This window comes from Bubalus kerabau, chromosome 7, assembly GCF_029407905.1.
Source record: "Bubalus kerabau isolate K-KA32 ecotype Philippines breed swamp buffalo chromosome 7, PCC_UOA_SB_1v2, whole genome shotgun sequence".
NCBI lineage: Eukaryota > Metazoa > Chordata > Mammalia > Artiodactyla > Bovidae > Bubalus > Bubalus kerabau.
In genome coordinates, this window is record NC_073630.1 from 97,841,894 (window position 1) to 97,857,721 (window position 15,828).

General features: G+C 42.1%; 1 protein-coding gene across 8 annotated transcripts in view; it reads right to left on the reverse strand.

Moving 5' to 3' along the window:
- Positions 1-14,412, reverse strand: part of PAQR3 (progestin and adipoQ receptor family member 3) — a 30,662-nt gene extending 16,250 nt beyond the window's left edge. For 7 of the 8 annotated variants that reach the window (XR_008717222.1, XR_008717223.1, XM_055588887.1 and 4 more), the window contains exons 1-3: positions 14,035-14,412; positions 8,433-8,595; positions 3,392-3,547 (exon numbers count right to left, since the gene is read on the reverse strand). Coding sequence is in view for 6 of the 8 variants with exons in the window: in XM_055588887.1 (XP_055444862.1) it covers positions 3,392-3,547; positions 8,433-8,595; positions 14,035-14,219 (504 nt within the window). In the remaining 2 variants the exon portion in view is untranslated. The remainder of the gene's footprint in view (positions 1-3,391; positions 3,548-8,432; positions 8,596-14,034) is intronic. The other variant, XM_055588889.1, reaches the window with a different exon arrangement.
- Between the last annotated feature and the right edge of the window lie 1,416 nt (positions 14,413-15,828).

Below are 15,828 nucleotides of genomic sequence, written 5' to 3' on the forward strand. Positions count from 1 at the left end.
AGATTCAGGAGGCATTTTTGAAGTAAACTAAAATGTTAATGGTTGACTGTCAATGGGATAGGGCAGCAGAGGATGGGTCAACTGTTTGCTGTAGAAAAGGCCATGCAAATGGCTTCTACTAGTGGAGCAAATGAACAAGGTGACCCAGCATGACGGTGTGTGTGTATTGGGGGTGGAAAATGGTGAAGCATGAGATATCATTCATTTCAAAATACATCAAGTGTGAAGGGCTTACAGAATTATTTAGGTATCTAAACGAGAGGTTGAAAAGCTAGTCCTGAAGCTCAAAAGTTGTTAGTTGTCCTAACAACTCAGTTAGGACAGAATTCTTAACCTGGGCTCTAAGGACTTCTCTGGGACCATTACAACTTCCTGAAACTCACATGTCAAAATGACTGATCAGTCTGCATCCAAATGCATATTATCTGGGATGGAGGGTCCACAGTGTTCAACCTCATTCTCAAAGCAGCCTGTGTTCCTTAAAAGGTAAAGCGCCATTAGAGCAACTGAATATTTGGTTAAATGATGAGATATCAGAGGTAAGAAAACAATTTTTCCTTTAAATGATTATGGACTGTATTAGCTCTAGCAGATTTTTGTTTTTTTCCTTTTTAATCTACCTTGGAGTTATGGTTCTTCTGAAAAAAGATTTACAGTTCTCCCACTAGTCTCTTTGATGATCAGATATGCTTGGGAAGAGGTAAACAAAAAACCGGTTTCAGAGAAATACAGAATAAGATAAGCAAAAAATTTCTAGTATTACATACTCAAAAGCCTATTTTTAAAGATGTCAACATTTTCATGTAAAACGAGTAAGTTGTGAAAGGTGAGCAGATATGGGCAGTTTACTACTAAAATCAAATCAATTTACAACAGGGTAAATGGCATATATATTTAATTACATGCTTCCATTCCAATGTAATCAGGCCTGAAGAACATATGGCTTATGAGCAAGTGGCTATCATTAATAATGTTCTTACATTCAAACCAAATTCTGATTTTTCACTTTGCTAGTTTTACACTCTAGCAGGGCTGCCATATTTCTCCATTATTGTGGAGTGACAAAGATCCTACTTAAGAATTCCCAACAATCAGAGGTCTCCTGTGCTGCAGCCCACCCTCCCAGGGAGTGAAGTCTAGGGATATGGTCTGGACCCTCATTCCAAGGGGAGGGCTCAGACAGAACAGACTCCCATCCTGTGACTAGCAGGTCCGCTGTTCCTGGGAGAGTGGCTCAGTTTTGGCTCTGAAAGGGAAGGAACTAAAAGGATAAAAGGAAAAGAGAAAATGGTGTGGTAGGGGGCAGGAGAAAAAGAGAGGCGGGTCGATGGGCACTTTCTGAATGGGAGGTCTTGAGATGGACTTGACTGAGACATGAGATGAGGAGGGAGTTGGCCCATAAATTCAGATCAGCTGCTGTATAATTTGATCACAGTGTTTCAAATGCTGCTTACCCAAGGCAAAAACTGACTTTTGTAACTTGAGGCTCAGAAAGCAGCGGTGATCAAGAATTCAGAGAGGTAGTAGTAGTGTTAGTTGCTCAGTCGTGTTCGACTCTTTGCGACCCCATGGACTGTAGTCTGTCATGGGATTTTTGTTTACCCCATGGACTGTAGTCCTCTATCCGTGCGATTCTCCAGGCAAGGATACTGGAGTGGGTTGCCATTCCCTTCTCCAGGGGATCTTCCCAACCCAGGGACTGAACCCGGGTCTCCTGCGTTGCAGGCAGATTCTTTACCATTTGAGCTACAAGATATGTTAGAATTCAGGGAAGACAACATGTTTGTTAAAAACACTCACCACTCATCTGGTCTGTCTCTAGGTCTGTCTCTAATTATAAGATTAAGGAAAGGAAAATATATTTCTTATATAAGAATATGGGTCAACACATTAACAGATATACTTTTCTTGTTTTTCCACTGAGAGAGGAATAAAGGATAAGAAGGGAAAATGAAAAGTAGCACCTAGCTTCATAATTTTAACCAGCACTAACTTGATCTTCAACTCCAGCAACACAAAAATAAAAGATGTGTAATGTGCATCTGAAGACTCAGATAGCTATATGGTTTTAGTGGGGAAATAGTAAAATTTAATGTTTCACAATAAACTGTGGGAAATTTTGAAAGAGATGGGAATACCAGAGTATCTGACCTGCCTCTTGAGAAATCTATATGCGGGTCAGGAAGCAACAGTTAGAACTGGACATGGAACAACAGACTGGTTCCAAATAGGAAAAGGAGTATGTCAAGGCTGTATATTGTCACCCTGCTTATTTAACTTATATGCAGAGTACATCATGAGAAACACTGGGCTGGAAGAAGCACAAGCTGGAATCAAGATTGCCGGGAGAAATATCAATAACCTCAGATATGCAGATGACACCACCCTTGTGGCAGAAAGTGAAGGAACTAAAAAGCCTCTTGACGAAAGTGAAAGAGGAGAGTGAAAAAGTTGACTTAAAGCTCAACATTCAGAAAATGAAGATCATGGCATCTGGTCCCATCACTTCATGGCAAATAGATGGGGAAACAGTGGAAATAGTGTCAGACTTTATTTTTGGGGGCTCCAAAATCACTGCAGATGGTGACTGCAGCCATGAAATTAAAAGACGCTTACTCCTTGGAAGGAAAGTTGTGACCAACCTAGATAGCATATTGAAAAGCAGAGACATTACTTTGCCAACAAAGGTCCGTCTAGTCAAGGCTATGGTTTTTCCAGTGGTCATGTATGGATGTGAGAGTTGGACTGTGAAGAAAGCTGAGCACCAAAGAATTAATGCTTTTAAACTGTGGTGGTGGGGAAGACTCTTAAGAGTCCCTTGGACTGCAAGGAGATCCAACCAGTCCATTCTAAAGGAGATCAGTCCTGGGTGTTCTTTGGAAGGAATGATGCTAAAGCTGAAACTCCAGTACTTTGGCCACCTCATGTGAAGAGTTGACTCATTGGAAAAGACTCTGATGCTGGGAGGGATTGGGGGCAGGAGGAGAAGAGGACGACTGAAGATGAGATGGCTGGATGGCATCACTGACTCGATGGACGTTAAGTCTGAGTGAACTCCAGGAGTTGGTGATGGACAGGGAGGCGTGGCGTGCTGCAATTCATGGGGTCGCAAAGAGTCGGACACGACTGAGCGACTGAACTGAACTGAATGTTTAAGTTTCAGAAGACAGCATATATATATTTTCCACGGAAAATCAGTAAAAGGAGTAGGAGCTGATAACAGATGTTAGAGATCATGGGTCCCTTTTGAAAAATGAGTTTATGCCTCCACTAGACTTTACTGTTTCTTCAATTAGTTAATTATGTGTCTACTCAGAAGTTCAAGGAAATCATGGAAAGATAAAAGACCTATACCTGAAAGGGAGTTTGTAAAATGTTTTTAAGTACTTACATTATTACAATAAAATGCATAAAATACACCAGAGACATAGCAGCCCAGTATTCCAATAGAAATTCCTGCATAATCTAATGCCATCCATCTTCGACACGTTTTTTCTGATCGATGGCAAGAAAAGAGATGATAGCCCACGGAGCAAAGCATACAGACCTAGGGAAAATAAAACAAACATTATCAAAGTGACACAAACAAAATGATAAAAGCAACTCAGGCATGACGTTCAGGGAAGTGGTCAAGTGAAGTCCAGGTTTTTCAGTCAAACAGACCTAGACATGGACTCTGGCTTTGTGCATGACTATATGTCATTTTCTTAAGCCTCAGTTTCCTCATGGGTAAAATGGGGACAAAAATCATAAAGAAAGAAATCTATACTGATAGCTATTTTATAAGATAAACAATTTAAATGAGTAGTACAATAGAAGGAAATCTATCTATTGCATCTTATTTTGATCCATGAATAAGTTTCCTTTTAAAAACTACTTACTATAGAAGTAAGGCATGTCCTTAGAAAGATGAAAAGAAAAAAAATGCAATTTGATGATATAAAAAAATAAGCCCTACCCAATCTATTCTTCAGTGATAGCCACTGGTAATATTTTTTATGTGCCTGTCCAGATATTTTCAATGAACAACATATCAAACACCTATGATACAGAAGTCTATATATACACACATAAGAACACATTTTAAATTAATCAGATAAAATCATATTATATAGTTTGCTCTGCTATTTGTTTTTTTCACTTAATTTAAGATCTTTTATGCCTGTATGAGACTTCATTGTATAGAGTTTACTTTTAAGTTAAAGTTAAACATGGCTTTGGTGCATTCAAGGAAAAATAATTGTGACTTATGCTGACTATATGTTGCCAAGTTGAGAGCAAAGCTTATCTGATTCAATCAGCTGCTCTGAAGATTGATAAGGTTTCTGTAGCTGAACTCCCTCTAGTCATTAAATACCAGCTGTGTGTCATGTACTGGGGATACAAAGACGAAGCCTGTACTATCAAAGAGATTTTTTTTTGGGCAAGTGAGCAAATGGTGATGTTGGAAGTCCTATAGGAACTGTGCAGAGCACAGTTAGAAAACAGAGGAGGGAGGGAACTGGGTCTGCGGGTCCATGTGTACCCTGGAGGCTGGGAGCTGCAGGAGGAAGAAAGTCACATATTTCATAGGAGGGCTGCCCCCTGAGCGGCACCTCAGTTGCTCTGGCATTCATCAAGGACAGAAACAAAGGTGTGCGCAGGGTTACGGGTGGGTCCACAGCAAAAGCAGCATATTGAACACAACACCCTGAGCAATGAATGCCATGTGGTCTTCTTCATATGATTAGGACAAGTCCTATACATCAAGGAGTCTTAACTTCGATATTATGGACTCTATGATACTACTGAAGATTTTAAATGCACCTTTATAGAAAGGTTGACATGAGAGGTTACAACACTAGCCTTAGGAAACACTGACTAGAGCCTACACTAAGGCAAGGACAGTGGGGATGGGGAAAATGGGCCAGATAAACGGTCATCTAGCCATTCTATCGGAGAAGGCAATGGCAACCCACTCCAGTATTCTTGCCTGGAAAATCCCATGGACAGAGGAGCCTAGTAGGCTACAGTCCATGGGGTCACGAAGAGTTGGACACGACTGAGCGACTTCACTTTCACTTTTCACTTTCATGCACTGGAGAAGGAAATGGCAACCCACTCCAGTGTTCTTGCCTGGAGAATCCCAGGGGTTCTGCTGGGCTGCCGTCTATGGGGTCACACAGAGTCAGACATCACTGACGTGACTTAGCAGCAGCAGCCATTCTATGGGGTTCCCAGGTGGTGCTAGTGGTAAAGAACCCACTTGCCAATGCAGGAGACTTAAGAGATGCGGGTTCGATCCCTGGGTTGGGAAGATCCTCTGAAGAAGGAAAGGGCAACCCATTTCAGTATTCTTGCCTGGAGAATCCCATGGACAGAGGAGCCTGGCGGGCTACAGTCCATGGGTTCCAAACAGCTGGACACAACTTAGCAACTAAAAACAAACAACAATATACAAATCAGTCCCCACAGCCTCAATATCAACGTTCAAAACAAGGTTCCGAGCTAGAGTCTCATTTCTTTTTCTGCTATCTAAAATCCTTAATGCTCTGTGGCTTTGGCTACTAAACTGCAAGTCAGAGTGCACTGACCCAATTAAACGTAACTTTAAGAAGTTATGTTTTCTATTATCCTTGAGATAAAAGGATACATCCAGAGAACATGAAGGGGTACCTTCTCACTGCCTGGAGAAGACCTCATGGCCACAGTGCTGAGTGACGTAAGCAGAGTTGATGCCGCTCAGAAGGAGGCAGAAAGGTAGGCAGCCAAGTGTGACGCACGTGTGCATCCACAAACATCTGGAGCGATTTTACCCCAAATGTCCACCGTGCAAGTGGAATTTCAAATGGCTTTTTATAATACTTTCTTCCAAATACCACTTGTTTGCTCGAATTTCTACATGAGCGTATCTTATAGTAATAAAAAGAAACAACAAGAAAGCTACTTTCATTGTGAAAAGGAAAGTAAAACTGGAAAGAGAAAAATAACAGTATCAAGTGGAAAAGATTAATAAAATATAGGGTATTCACAGAGGACATGTGAATGTTTGAAGAGGTAGCCTAAACTAAAGTATGTTCTTTTTGAAAGGGACGTGTTGTTAGAGTTGCTTAAAAAAAAACTGGCTGAAAAATTATCTGACATATTGAGTATGTCTGTTTTCTGGGAAGTTTCCTTCTGTGGAATATGTCACTCCATCCAGGTAGACAGACAACACCACCTACAAGTCCAGAAAGTGCTAAGCTGTCTCTTGCTTCCAGGCCTGTCCACACATTTTTCATGCTTCAATGCCCTGCCTCACTCTCCCTCTGGGATGCGATCTTGATGTCAGGCTGGTTTTGTTCTGCACCAGAGTCCCAATACCTGGCTTAGTGCCTGGATATAGACAGAAGATATGAAAAAAATATTTCTGGAACTGAATGTTAAGGAACTGAATCTAGGGAAAGGCATTCTCAAATTTTATTTTTCTCTAAGATAGAAAGATTTCTGAGAAAGTGCAAAGCCCCTGAAATTACACTCTACTATTTAGAATGCAGTCTATTAATCTTATTGGTAGGAAAGCAAGAGCATTTAAAAAGTTCAGGAAAGAGAAAAAAAATGTTATATATCTTTAAAAAATTAAATGTATGTATATCAGTATTAATACATACACGGATGATTTACCATCTGCCTGCTGACTCGAAGAATCTGGGGAAATTGGGTGAACAAGTTATAATATCATAAAAATAACAAAAATGGTATTTGTAAGTAGGGCAGGTGTGCTCATGTGACTTCAGCAAGCTGTGCTGTGTGTAACAGAAAGATCACTGCACTAGCAGGAGAACAGGGCTTCACTGGCCAACTGAACAGCCTTGAGCAAGTGACTAACACTTTAGGCATTTCTTCATTGGCAGGTGTTTTAATTATTTCATCTTCTCAGTTTTGCAAAGCAGTGCTTTCTTAAACCACTATGAAAATAAACATATATTCCCTGAACTAACATCAGCTGTGGCTGGGAGGATAAAGGGCAGGCCAAGGGTCAGAGGAAAGCTTGTGGGATCCTCAAAGGAGATAGTATCCATATAACTAGCAGTAGAGCATAAACCAGTTTTTCTGATTATTGATTATAAGAGCATCTTAATAGTGGGCGTGTGTGTTAGTCACTCAGTCGTGTTTGACTCTGACTCAAGACCCCATGGACTGTAGCCCACCAGGCTCCTCTGTCCATGGAATTCTCCAGGCAAGAATACTGAAGTGGGTTGCCATTCCTTTCTCCAGGGGATCTTTCTGATCCACGGGTCAAAGTCGGGTCTCCTGCATGGCAGGCAGATTCTTTACCATCTGAGACAAGTAAGTATGGGCAAATGGATTCATTTCCATTTTAAAAATGGAGATAGGTTTTTAAGAGATGTTTAGGCTCTGACCGGGACAAAAATTAAACCTGAGAATGAGTATACTGTAAAAAAAAAAAAGAAAAAATAATTTTCTAATAATAACACAATACAGAGTATTCTTTCTCTCAAAGAAATTAAAATCTTATTCTAGAAACTAGAATTAGAAGAAAAGGGAGAGGGGGATGTTTCCATTGTGTTTCTTAATCATTTAAGTCCAAAGTTTTGAGTCAGATGATGAAGGCCTGAAATGGATTAATACACAATGAAAGCACAGCTGTGTGGTTGACTTATGGATTCCCCTTTCAGGCAGCAGCAGGTTAACTGCTGGAAGTGCTGGCCTATGTCTGGGGGAGGAAGGATGATACTTTTTTCTTTCCATTTTTAAGTTTTATCTGTACTTTGCATTTTTTTTTAATTTAAAAAATATCATCTGGATTTTGGTCCATATTAGCTTTCTTCTTTAGAAACTCATGTTTGAAAAATTATTAAACATGACTTTTAAAGGCCCTTTTACAGATTCCTGAAGAAAAGTAAAAGTGCTGAGGGACCAACACATGTAAGGTCAATGGAGGAAATGGCACAGAGAAGAAACGGAAAGTATTTGAAATCAGGAAAGTGCAAAAGGCCCAAAGGAGGTTAACATTAAAGTGAGAGAAAAGATTAATACCAGCAAAATGAGGCAACAGAATTAAGACAATAAGGAAACAAGTACAAAAGTCACAGACATATAAAAGGTGAGAAATGTTCCCAAACAAGTTTTAAGCACACAATAGGGTTCTACTTCAGTTGGCAAATAGAACACAATGAGAGATTTCTATCTCTGGATTAATCTTATAGCACAGATGTCTAGAGAAAGGAAGAAAAAAGAAATTTTCTCAATCTTTCAAACTTCATGGATTTCAAATACACTCTCAGAAAAACATACTTTGGGTGCTTCTATTAGGAAATTGAAAAAGCTAGCTTACACGCTGCTTTGGGGCTCTTTGTAGCAAGTGGTGGGTGTGGAGTAAGGCCACCTGCCCAAGCCTGTGGAACCAAAGTTCTCTTTAGCAACAATAGTGATTGTGAAATGAGACTTACCTGGAAGCAGAAGAGACAAATGGAACAAATTACAAAATCTTCTCTGGATGCACTTGCTGAAGGTAACACAGATGTCATGTCATATATTCCCAGCGTGAAGAAGAGGAAGAAACCTAACAAATGACTCCAGATGTTTACTGTCTCATTAGATAAAATGAACAAACTGGAAAAACAAACAAACAAACATGCAGCTCAGATTCAGATCTGCTGGCTCACTGGAGGCATTTATAAGGGTAGGGACAATTTGGTTGGTGGCAGACGTTATCAAATACTCGCTACTTTAAGCCCTTAACTCCATCTTGGCCTTTTTAAATTTGATGTACCATTTACTTTAAGTTTTTCCACAACTCCATCAATCCTGGGATCTTACAGTTTTGGGTTTTTTTTTCCCTTCCCATCTCTTATTATATTTACCATTTCAGTTATTTATGTATAAATTCCATCTCATTCTCCAGCATATCAATTCCCTGACAACTAGCACCATTCATCTTTATGATACCACTGTTCTCAGCACAGGGTCCTGCTCAGATTAGATGCTACGTGTCTACAGAAATAAACATACAGATTAAAACTGGGTGCTAGCTAACACAGTCTGACATTCAGTAATAGGCATCTGAAAACCTGCTAAGCATAGGCATACTTCAAAATACCTTTTTAGTATACACTGGGTTTCCCTGGCGGCTCAGATGGTAAAGAACCTGCCTGCAATGCAAGAGACCCAGGTTCGATCCCTGGGTTGGGAAGATGCCCTGGAGAAGGGAATGGCTACCCACTCCAGTATTCTTGCCTGGAAAATTCCATGGACAGAGGAGCCTGGCAGGCTACAGTTCATGGAGTCACAAAGAGTCGGACATGACTGAGCAACTAACACTTTCATTTCAGTATATATAACAGGCAAGTGCAAAGTTAAATGGACTTGAGACAAGCAGGATAAATACAAATGGATCCACTGGAGATGTCCTTTAAGACAGGCATGCTGCAACAACTTTGCTGAGGCTGTTCTGAAACCAAACTAGTTTCCAGGTGGCATGAGTTTATTCTTTGTTGGAATAACAGGAGGTTACTTTTAGTATCTTTCCCAGCTGAGCTACCAGGGAAGCCATAAAGGAAAGATATAAGCATCTGAATGCAGAATTCCAAAAAATAGCAAGAAGAGATAAGAAAGCCTTCCTCAGCGATCAGTGCAAAGAAATAGAGGAAAACAACAGAATGGGAAAGACTAGAGATCTCTTCAAGAAAATTAGAGATACCAAGGGAACATTTCATGCAAAGATGGGCTCAATAAAGCACAGAAACGGTATGGATCTAAGAGAAGCAGAAGATATTAAGAAGAGGTGGCAAGAAAACACAGAAGAACTGTACAAAAAAGATCTTCATGACCCAGATAATCATGATGGTGTGATCACTCAACCTAGAGCCAGACATCCTGGAACGTGAAGTCAAGTAGGCCTTAGAAAGCATCACAACAAACAAAGCTAGTGGAGGTGATGGAATTCCAGTTGAGCTATTTCAAATCCTGAAAGATGATGCTGTGAAAGTGCTGCACTCAATATGCCAGCAAATTTGGAAAACTCAGCAGTGGCCACAGGACTGGAAAAGGTCAGTTTTCATTCCAATCCCAAAGAAAGGCATTGCCAAAGAAGGCTCAAACTACTGCACAATTGCACTCATCTCACACGCAAGTAAAGTAATGCTCAAAATTCTCCAAGCCAGGCTTCAGCAATATGTGAACCGCAAACTTCCTGATGTTCAAGCTGGTTTTAGAAAAGGCAGAGGAACCAGAGATCAGATTGCCAACATCCGCTGGATCATGGAAAAAGCAGGCGAGTTCCAGAAAAACCTCTATTTCTGCTTTATTGACTATGCCAAAGCCTTTGACTGTGTGGATCACAATCAACTGTGGAAAATTCTGAAAGAGATGGAATACCAGACTACCTGACCTGCCTCTTGAGAAACCTATATACAGGTCAGGAAGCAACAGTTAGAATTGGACATGGAACAACAGACTGGTTCCAAATAGGAAAAGGAGTTCGTCAAGGCTGTATATTGTCACCCTGCTTATTTAACCTCAATGCAGAGTACATCATGAGAAACACTGGGCTGGAAGAAGCACAAGCTGGAATCAAGATTGCCAGGAGAAATATCAATAACCTCAGATATGCAGATGACACCACCCTTATGGCAGAAAGTGAAGAGGAACTCAAAAGCCTCTTGGTGAAAGTAAAAGTGGAGAGTGAAAAAGTTGGCTTAAAGCTCAACATTCAGAAAACGAAGATCATGGCATCTGGTCCTGTCACTTCATGGCAAACAGATGGGGAAACAGTGGAAACAGTGTCAGACTTTATTTTTTGGGGCTCCAAAATCACTGCAGATGGTGACTGCAGCCATGAAATTAAAAGACGCTTACTCCTTGGAAAGAAAGTTATGACCAACCTAGATAGCATATTCAAAAGCAGAGACATTACTTTGCCAACAAAGGTCCGTCTAGTCAAGGCTATGGTTTTTCCAGTAGTCATGTATGGATGTGAGAGTTGGACTGTGAAGAAGGCTGAGTGCCGAAGAATTGATGCTTTTGAACTGTGGTGTTGGAGAAGACTCTTGAGTGTCCCTTGGACTGCAAGGAGATCCAACCAGTCCATTCTGAAGGAGATCAGCCCTGGGATTTCTTTGGAAGGAATGATGTAAAGCTGAAACTCCAGTACTTTGGCCACCTCATGCGAAGAGTTGACTCATTGGAAAATACTCTGATGCTGGGAGGGATTGGGGGCAGGAGGAGAAGGGGACGATAGAGGATGAGATGGCTGGATGGCATCACTGACTCGATGGACGTGAGTCTTGGTGAACTCCCGGAGTTGGTGATGGACAGGGAGGCCTGGCATGCTGCGATTCATGGGGTTGCAAAGAGTTGGACATGACTGAGCGACTGAACTAAACTGAACTTTTAATATCAGTACTAGTTGCCATCTTTCAATATGCCCTAACTGATTTTGAGTTTAAATAGGGCTTCCCAGGTGGCTCAGTGGTAAAGAACCCACCTGCCAATACAAGAGACTTGGGTTCCATCCTTGGGTCAGGATGATCCCCTGGAGGGGGAAATGGCAACCCACTCCAGTATTTTTGCCTGGGAAATCCCAAGGACAGAGGAGACTGCAGGCTACATGCCATCAGGTTGCAAAGAGTCCGACATGAGGGAGCACGCACGCAAATGTATAACTCTAACACAGAATTTGCAGCAGTCACCATGGTTCCCATATTCCCATGCCATAAACATAGTGGAGTCGCACACCATCAAACTATCATCAAGGATAGAGCGGATCTCATATCATTAATGTCAGCCTTTATCCTGTACAAGCTCCAAGTATAAACACTACTTATATTGGGGAGGGAGAGAAGAGATGCAGGAATGTGAGGAAACATATCTAAGCCCAGGACTGTTTGACAGCCAGTACACATCCGTTACCTCAGAACTTTTCATGTGGTGAAACCCAGTGTAACCTGGTTAAGTGAACAGAGAGGCACAATCATGGCACGTTCCTTCCAACTAACAGAGTACTGGCAGAACAGCTGTGACCTACTAAACCTCTCCTTATATCTAAGAGATAGATATCGGTATCTATATAGATATAGACATACAGCTGGCCCTCTAGGCAGCTAAAAGAAGAGAGGGCAAAAGCTGAACCTGGAAAACACCAAGCTGGTAGGAAGAGCACTTAGAAGAATATCCCTAGGAGGGGAGCTACTCTTAATCAATGAGAAGTTAGACACATACTCTGATCAGCTGCAAAATCAACAATCAATTTCTTCATCAGCGTCTATCCGGCTTCAAATTCAAAGGTAATGGTGTTAACAAGTTACCATTTACTGAGTGTTTATTATGTGCCAGGCTGGGTGTAGTATTTACATACACAAGGACTCGTTTAGTCCTTACTACTTTCTGAAGCAGATACTGTAATTACCCTCATTCTTACAAATGGGGAGAGTAAGGCAGAGAGAGGTTAACTTTTGTTCAAGGTCCCACAGCTGTGAAGTGGCAGATCTGCATACTCAAGTCTTTTTCACTCAATGGCCTGAGATCTAAAGCACTGTATTTTCACTCCTTGATCTATGAGATTTGGACCTTAACATCAGAATGCAGAGGTGGGTTTAAAGCTATTATTTAAGATAATTCATTACCCGCTCTATCCATGTGGAACTTCAGATCCACAGCAGGGGCTAGCTCTGATTTCTTGTGTAATAACTTATGCAAAGAAGGTGATGGGGAGGAAATGGCACTCAGGATTCAAACTGTCAAATGCCCTGGGCCATTCATTGAAGCCAAGCAGAGATGGACAGTGATGTCACCTTGTGACTCTGAGTTAGAGAAGAACTTCAAAGGCAGGCAGGGTGAAGGAACAGCGGAAAGACGGTGCCAAAAAGAAGATCAAGAATCAAACACGTGGTTGCTGCTTGAGCAACTCAACAGCTCACATTCCAGCAGTGGAGTTTGTCACTACACTGACCTAGAGCTAACCAACATCAGTATCTCAATTGTCTTAAAGTGGGGTCCTGTAATTAAGTATATATCGTGAGTTGTAGGGCTTCCCAGGTGGCTCAGTGGTAAAGAATCTGCCTGCCAATGCAGGAGATGGAGGTGTGATCCCTGGGTCAGGAAGAGCTCCTGGAGAAGGAAATGGCAACCCACTCCAGTATTCTTGCCTGGAGAATTCCATGGACAGAGGAGCCTGGTGGGCTACAGTCCATAAGGTCGCAAAAGAGTTGTATATGACTTAAAGACTAAGCATGCAGGCAAGTGAGTTTTAACCGAAATCTAGTCTAAGAATTAGAACACTAATTTTTCAGTTTTGTTTTCTTTTTAAACCCAGGCTTTCAAGGGACTCAATTTTAAGAATGTAGATGATGAAGACATTCCCTTTAAAGATGTTTCTATAGTGCTCTGATGGAGGGCGGCACCCTGTTATAGGCCCCCTTTGCCATAGTGCTTTTCCCACACAGCGTTTTTCACAATGGTTATTACATAATAGTGTAATTAGCTCCTTAATGTGTGTCATCCAGGCTAGAGTTCAGTAGATTCACCAGAACAAGGGCCATACTGAGGGGGCTCCATACTATCTACTAAATGCATGAATCAGGAATTTTTAAAAATTTCTATGCCAATGTGAACTTGTTTCCTATTATACCGGCATTTATCTGGCCCCAAATATCTGAATTTCCATACGGCTGCCTTAAAAATAAACAAAGCTTAGGTATACATAGGAGCAAGTATGTCCTCGCCATTGCCAGTGGGGTCGATTCCAACATGTACCCCCAATAAACACCGAATGGAATAAAGGATGTGAACCCTTTGTAAACAGCAAAGCCCCACTGGAGTTAGTGACTATGATCATTGTTACCGTCATTAGTCCATGGATCAAGTACCCCGGCGGGGGAGAAAGAAAGATCACGAACAGAGGAGAGGTGGCAGAAAAAGACGGAGCAGCTAGGGAACAAGGGGCGCGGAGAACAGCGGGGAAAGCAGCAGGCGGACCAGACAAAAAGGGTTTAGAGGAGGAGGAGCCGCCGGCGCTCCCCACTGGCGCACCCAGTGGAGGCGGCCAGTCTGTACCTTTTGATACACAGCCTGGAAGGTAGGTAGGCCCGGTAGCCGTCGGTGATGTACGGGTTGTCCTTGAGGGACACAGGGATCTGCTCGTAGGTGTAGAGGCGGATGCCGCGGGGCACCAGGACCGGCCAGTACTGGTAGCTGCCCAGCTCGATATAATGTGCGCTTTTCAGCAGCTTCTGATGCATCCTTCCCGGCCGCCGCCGCTCCCCAAGCGGGGAGCTCACCCAGGCCCCGCCTCCCCGGGGAGGGGGCTTCGCCGCCGCCGCAGCCCCCGCCCCGGAGCCCGCGGACGCCGCGCGAGGTCCTACGGCCCCGCCGCTATCCAGGCCCGGCTCCGCGAACTGAGCGTCCGCCGCCGTCAGCGCCCCGGTGGGCCGGGCGGTGTCGCAGCCCTCTCTGACGTCAGCACGCCGCTGCGGGCTCCACCCCTCGGCCTTGGCTTCGATCGGTGTGGTTGGCGACGGGAGGGGGCGTGGTTGGGGAGTGTAGGGGGCGTGGTTATGGAGGGGAGGGGGCGTGGTTATGGAGGGGAGGGGGCGCGGCCGGGGAGGTGGGTCTCCGTAGGAGCTCCGCTACCTGAGCGCGTAGGGGCGGCGAGCCGCGTCTACTTATCGATGACAAGAGTGCGAAACTGTATAGCAAGTACAGCGGGTTTTTTCTTATTCTGTGTTTAATTAGAAGCAATATGTGTTTCATTGTGAAAATCAAAGAGAAAAGACTAACTGAAAGAAAAACAAGAACTAGAAGTAACTCTCACCGGTTACTTTATTTTTGGCATCTCACACACTTGGTGTCAGAAGGGACCTTCGAGGTTTTCTCGGCTAAGGTCAGTCTTTTGAAATAGTTAGAGATAGAGAAATCTAATGTACATAGAATTTTACCAAAATCGAGCATACACTGAGCCGTAAAGAAAGCCCTAACACATTCAAAGCACCAAAACCACTGAGTATTTTCTCTGACCATGATAGACTTAAACTAGAAATTAACAAGAAAACGGAAAATCCCCAAATGTCTGGAATTGAAACAAACGCTTCTAAATATTTAGTGGATTGATGAAGAAATTGCAATGGAAATGAGAAAATCTAGTGAAATGAATGATAAAAGGTGGAATATATCAAAACTTGGGGTGTAGCTTATACAATGCTTAGAGCAAATGTTATATCTTCGTCACAGATTTCAAATTATAATGCGAATGTTTAGTCATAATGGCAACTGGGAGAACGTCAGTTTTGCATCCATGTTTGTAGAATCCTTAGCCTGTGTTTTGCTACATGTGTGGTAACAGTCACTCATGATGCCAATGATTTGTGTATCGTTATTGTGCAAGTAGTATAAGTTGATGTTTGAGAGGCAGTATGGTTTACTTATAACTTCTAGGCTTTGAAGCCTTTATAAACTACCCAAGTTTAAATTCAGCCATTTACTAGCTATGTGTCCTTGTACAAGTATTTAACCTTCTTGTGTCTCAGTTTTCTTACTAGTAAAATAGGGATAATAACAGAACTTTGTGTTGTGAGGGTTAAATCAGTGAATCCATAAAACATTCTTAGAAAACTGCCAAACATATTGTTAGCCCCAACAATCTTTATCTATTACTAGGGTTCAAGGGAAGATATATTATAGGTAAAACTAGAAAAATTTAAATAAATCCTAAATGGACTTAAACATCGTGTAAAAGGAAATGTGGGGAATCTTCTTTAAGCCATGAAGCTAAAACTAATATTTAAAAACTTACTCTGTGGCCAGTACCTTAGCTCTGCTGAAGTTTTCTGTGTATTGTTGCTATTCAGTTGC